We start from the raw sequence: 5,890 nt of genomic DNA, 5'->3' as shown, positions 1-5,890 counted from the left end.
GCTGGGCTCAGCTCAGGGAGAGCAGGGCTTCCAAACCTGCTCCTGCAGCCAGTCAGGGCTGTAGCTGAGTGTGTCTCCCTGGCCTCCAACCAGCTGCACTTGGTGTGTGCACCAGATGGGATTCATTGAAGAGCTATCTGTGTGCAGTCTTACTTACTGTGTGTTGTCTTTAAGGCAGAGATTAAATGAATAATCCTCTTAAGGAAACTGTAAATCTGGATCACTTATCAGTGGGCCTAAGTGTTTCAAAACACAGATTTACTCTAACACTGTTCTCTGTCCTGAGAGAGTATCATGCTTGCAATAAAGATAGGAATTAAGACATCAGATGAGACAAGAGTTTCAAATGTAATTCTGTTGCCCAGTGCGGAATGCTCAGGCCACACAGCTCCCATGGCCTTTAGCTTAGTTCTGGGTTCTCAGGTCTTAAGCCCAACATTCAGAAAACAATACTGCTATTAAAAACTGGTCACAGAAGCTGTGGCTTTTGCATGGTGTCACTCACACTTCCTCTCACAGAAAAAGACTGATTCTATTTGCTGTTCCTAATGTAGATGTTCTGTGAAAGTGCATCTCTACTTAGCAGTTACCTGGAGACAGTTTGAAAACAATGGCGTTTTCCTCAGGAACTGCTGACATTGAGCTCTGAGGAGTCAGTGTAAGAGAAGCTGAAGAGGATGGTGGTCATGGAAAACTGGGGGAGGGGTGAGAGCAGACAATGGAGACCTTGAGGAACTTCGCTTCCTTTTCCCCATGAATGCAAGACTTGCAGACTCTGCCTCTTGTGTGTCATTCCCTACCTCACACTCACCCACACAAAGTAGCTCTGCTATCCCCTTCCTTGCTGCTTGGACTTGGACAGGCAAGAATGAAGGAGGCAGCAAGCTCAGGAGGGTGTCTTCCATCCCTCACCTCCTCCCAGATGGCACCTGTAACACCAGAAACCCTTTCCCCTCCTGCAGGCAGGAGGCAGAGCTGAGCAGGTACCCGTGCTCACTCACACGGGCAGAGCAGACAGTCACTGCCAGAGGGATCTGGTCGATATTGCCAGTCCCCAGCAAATCCCAGGTTTGTCAGGGCAGGAATGGTGCTCACCCTTTTGCTGTACAAAACACACCTGCATTCTAGACTATATCCTGTCAGCAGCAGCTATGCTAAATTCTTTCTATAAATAAATAAAATCTCACATTTAATGATATACCTATGCTGGATTTTGTTTTAATATACATGAACTGTTTTTTTTCCACATAATACTTTTATTAGATTTTTTTAAATGACATTACAAAGAGCCTAAGGCTGGTATTACAAGGCATATTGATACATTTCCTATGGCCACAAAATTCCCGTGATGAGCTCTGATCACAATATTCCCTCACTTTTGAAAGATGACCTGTCATGTTGCCTTCAAAACACACAGGTGCTCATTTGGTGGCCTCCACTGGGCAGTCCTCACGTGGTCCACATGTAGCTGCTGCCTGCCACCAGTGCTTCCTCAGATTTGCATTCCAGCTGGAGGAGCATCTCAGTGATTGTCAGTGACATCCAACATGGGCCATTTTTCTTCACAGCTGACACAGCAGGGACTCCCTTGAACACACTTTTCATTGTCAAAATAACATAATTCATTCAACTCCCAGGCCTATAAATGTGGATATGAGTATAAAAGTAAACCCCTTTCTAAACCAAATATTCTGAAGAGTTCCAGCTAGCTGTTATTCAGAGATGCAAGACTCTGCAATTCCAACTGGGTTCTCTCCCTTTCTGTTACTCCATATCCCATTGGTCTCTTAGCCAACTGCTTTGTATAACCAGCCAGTAATTTAAACAGAAAGACCAGACACTCCTGCAATCCCAGCCCTGTTCTGTACCATTATTTTAACCAAAATGACTGTTCAAAGGTGATGTTAAATGACACATTTTCAGTTTCAAAACAGTTCTACAGTGTTAAAAATTAAAATCCCACAGAGAGATTCTTCAGAGTCAATGGTTCCTTGCCCGTCTAAATAGAACAGATTTCAATGGCAGTGGTTGCTCAGCACAGATGTCTCATGTTAAATCTCTGTTTTCTGGTTTATGTTCTAGGGATACCCAGGTAAGGTAACAGCAGGAGCAGGAGACAGGATTTTGATGTTCAGTGCCCTATGTTTCCAAAATCACCTTATCACGCTTAGGAGAAAGAGAGTCCTCAACTAGTTGAGTGACTGATGCTTACAGCTAAGATTAATGCTAAGTTTCAGTCTTGTGCTTCACTCCACAAAGTTACATAGTACAAGAGAAGTTTTCCATTTGATGTGAGTCACTAGACGTTTAGCTATCAAAAATGAAATGTCTAGAAAAAGTATAAGAAAGGGGGAAAAGTGACTTCGCAAATACACCCAGTAGTTGAGATCCCTAAGATCTGTGTTTTAATAACACAACTAATTGATCCTCGTAACAAGAATTCAAAAAGTGGAATTACAGTACACAAATCAAAATATAAACTAACCTATCCCTAACTATACAATATACATTAGGAATGCAAGCTCTGTAACAATATAAAAATGCTTTTACACACAACAGTTGCAAAAAGCTCTTCTGTAATTCCAAGGTTCATAGAAAAAAAAAAAGTCTTCCAGGATTCATCTGAAGTTACTGGCAACCTGTTGGGGAAAAATAATTTTAAAAGTATGTTACTATGAAGAATTAAGAGAATAGTGCCCATTAAAATTCTCACTTGTGGGGTTCAGGCTAAGGGAACTGGCACTGGGGGCAATAAAGCCCATAACAACTTGTATTTTTGTCAAACTATCGTAAAAATTATGTACCTTAAGCAGCAAGACATCCCTGTTTTAAACACACATGCCTGTTATACAGGCTGCACAGTATTCTAGACATGCCCTCAGTATTTCAAGCCTAAGAGGGGCAGACACATCTGCCTTGCCCACCTTAGAAAAGCCAGAAGCTCATCTAGCACGATGGAGCTCATACTTTGTTCACCAGCTGCCTTCATGGGTTACAAAACTCAAGCTCTAAGCAACCTGAAGTGAAATCCTCGTGCTCACCTATTATAATTAAGAACCACACTCCCCCACACACCTTGTTTATGTGTAACAGTTTTGGCACTCTTGCAGTGCCCTGTGTCCTGAAGTGCCTTCAGCAGTTGCTGTAAACACTGTGTGTGGAGCTCCCTGATCACGGAGCTTATTTCCAGGTCTTTGTACTGGATGTTGAACTTCTGCTTGCCAAGCAGAGGAAACATCTACTTTGCTAATGTTTCTGTGGACCAGAGGGGCAGGTTATCAATTAAGAAATGATGTAGGAAGAATATATAATATCCCATTTACCTTTCAACAAGGAATTTTGTTTTCCAGGGTGTGCTGCCCTAGAACACACCCTGCCTCCTGCCTGGGGGGTGTCTGACACTGAGCCAGGGCCTGCTGCTTTGCAGTGCTACCTGTGAGCCACACACTCCCAGCAACCTCCTGACTTACACAGCAGGAATTAACAGCCAGTGCCTCACTCATCAGCCCCTGTGCACAGCAGCAGGTCTGCAGCCTAGAGCTGAGGTCTACAGGATGTGATGGAGTGCTGGGAGCAGAGGCTGGTAATGTGCATGAGACTGTGGTCCTGGCTCAAACATGACAACAGAGGGGAAAAGAGCAGCTCGCTTTGTTCCTGGTATTTTCCCCTGTCTCTCCCCCTCCCCATGCTGCAAGGACTGCCATGACTTCACATCCTACTGGGAGTACCAGAGTTAAGTGTGTAACAGAGGACAAGTACAGCTAATGCACTTCCTCATCCTTGTTGAAGCAGCTGATAGGAGCCTGCTGAGGAGAGCTGCTTACAACTCCTATTACCCAGCTGCTCTGCATAAACCTCAGGCTGCCTCACAGAGCAGGGGGAAAACCCACCCACACTAGTCAGCAACTTCAACTGCCTCAAGGACTTGTTTCAAGGCCAGTAAGCAACTGTCTCACTTTAACTCTTGTTAGCAGCAGGGGTCTTGTTCTCTCCTTCCAGCTCTTCCACTCCCGCCTGCGTCATCAGGTCCGCGATGTTCTTCTCCAGGTCATCGATGCGGTAGCTCATGTCATCAACTTCACTGCAGTTAAGGGCTGTGACTGCCACCTGCTCAGTGGGGAGGCTGGGGTTCTAGCGTATCTTTTTGTTGTTGTCACTGATGTTTTGTGTTTTGGTTTGTGGGTGTTGTTTTGCTTTCCTCCTGGCCTTGCTCAAACCCTTTAGGGTCACTTAACGTTTCTCTTCTAAACCCCACAGCAAATACTCCCCAGAGCACCACCCACAGTGTACAGCCCCTGTCTGATCGCAAAAAAAGGATATTTCTTCCAATAATTTGGTCAGACATGGTCTGAAATTTGTTCTGCATTTGCTGAAGCAGTGTCTGCACCTAACAGGAAGGAAAGAAAGCAGGTCTGTTTTGTTCTCATCGGTTCTCATGCAGTATTTCATCTCACCTCATGAAGCGAGTACAAGGCTGTGCTTCACTGCTGAGCTCCGCTGTGCACAAACTCTGCAGTGCAATCCCGCATTTAAGCACCATTTCTGTCTATACGCACACATGGGAGCACTGCAGCTCACGGGAAGCAACCTGCAGACCTAGAAAACACCTGCGTTCCACGCTCGGGACTAAACCCGCAGCAGCTGCTGCTTCCAGCGTCCCCCGCCGACCAGGGGCCGACGCTTCTCGCCACGGAACAAGCCTCCTCCCCGCGTCCCCCGGCCGCCCCTCCCCGCGCCGGCAGCCCCGCCGGGCAGCGGCGGCAGCAGCAGCCGAGCGCTCCGGGTAAGCAGCGGCTTCGGCGCCCCACGGAAAACGCGCCTGGAACCGCGCTCCGACCCGAGCCGTCCTGAGGGACGGGGCAGGAACTCCCCCCTGGCAGCGGGAGGCAGCGGCAGCCCCGGGTGCCCGGGCTGGGCCGCGCCAGGGCCCGCGCAGGCCGAGCCCGGCGGCTTCTACCGGCCCGGGGAGGCCTCGCCCGCCCGCTCTGCGGCCACCCGGGGCGGCCTCCGCTCCCCGCCTCCCCCGAGGGGCCGTGCCGGGGCGCGGCGGCCTCACCACGGCGGTGAGATCCTGCACGGTCTTGGGGTCGGTCTCGGCCATGGCGGGCGCTCCGCTCCCGGCTCCCTGGCAGCGCCGCTTCCGGCCGCGCCCGCCGCTTCCGCCGCGGGGGCGCGCGGCGGCTCGTGCGCGCGCCTGAGGGGCGGGGCCGGGACGGCGCCGGGGGGCGGGGGGGCGGGGGTCCCGGGGTTCGTGTGTCTGTGTGTCTGTGTGTCTGTGTGTCCAGGGGTCCGTGTGTCCGGGGGTCCCGGGGTCCGTGTGTCCGGGTGTCCCTGTGTCTCTGTGTCCGGGGGTCCGTGTACCCGGGGGTCCGTGTGTCTGTGTGTCCGGGGGTGCGTGTGTCCCGGTGTCTGTGTGTCCGGGTGTCCCGGGTGTCCGTGTGTCTGTGTGTCCGTGTGTCTGTGTGTCCGTGTGTCTGTGTGTCCCGGGGTCCGTGTGTCCCGGGATCCGTGTGTCGGTGTGTCCGGGGGTGCGTGTGTCCATGTGCCCGGGTGTCCATGTGCCCGGGTGTCTGTGTGCCTGGGTGTCCGTGTGTCCGGGTGTCCGTGTGTCCGGGTGTCCATGTGTCCGTGTGTCCGGGTGTCCGTGTGTCCGGGTGTCCATGTGTCTGTGTGTCCGGGTGTCCGTGTGTCCGTGTGTCCGGGTGTCCGTGTGTCCGGGTGTCTGTGTGCCCGGGTGTCCGGGTGTCTGTGTGTCCGTGTGCCCGGGGGTGCGTGTGTCCCGGTGTCCGTGTGTCGGTGTGTCCTTGTGTCCGTGTGTCCCGGTGTCCGTGTGTCCGGGTGTCCGTGTGTCCGGGTGTCTGTGTGCCCGGGTGTCCGGGTGTCTGTGTGT

The 5,890-nt window shown here is 51.2% G+C and overlaps 1 protein-coding gene across 2 annotated transcripts; it reads right to left on the bottom strand.

The window, feature by feature from the left end:
- Positions 1–1,235: 1,235 nt before the first annotated feature.
- Positions 1,236–5,157, bottom strand: HSBP1 (heat shock factor binding protein 1). Of its 2 annotated transcripts, XR_007890607.1 has the most exons (5): positions 5,057–5,157; positions 4,321–4,387; positions 3,957–4,076; positions 3,076–3,255; positions 1,236–2,639 (listed from the first exon to the last, which is right to left on the bottom strand). XR_007890607.1 is itself a non-coding variant. In XM_051629620.1 (4 exons), exons 1-3 carry the CDS (start codon positions 5,099–5,101, stop codon positions 3,958–3,960), a joined length of 231 nt encoding a protein of 76 aa, XP_051485580.1. In that variant the 5' UTR covers positions 5,102–5,157; the 3' UTR covers positions 1,236–2,639; position 3,957. The 2 variants fall into 2 exon arrangements, 1 of the variants encoding a protein (XP_051485580.1); XM_051629620.1 differs by lacking the exon at positions 3,076–3,255.
- Positions 5,158–5,890: the final 733 nt, after the last annotated feature.

This window comes from Apus apus, chromosome 11, assembly GCF_020740795.1.
Source record: "Apus apus isolate bApuApu2 chromosome 11, bApuApu2.pri.cur, whole genome shotgun sequence".
Classification (NCBI taxonomy): Eukaryota; Metazoa; Chordata; class Aves; order Apodiformes; family Apodidae; genus Apus; species Apus apus.
Note: the sequence above shows the minus strand (reverse complement) of the source record. Positions and strands in the feature narration are given on the sequence as shown.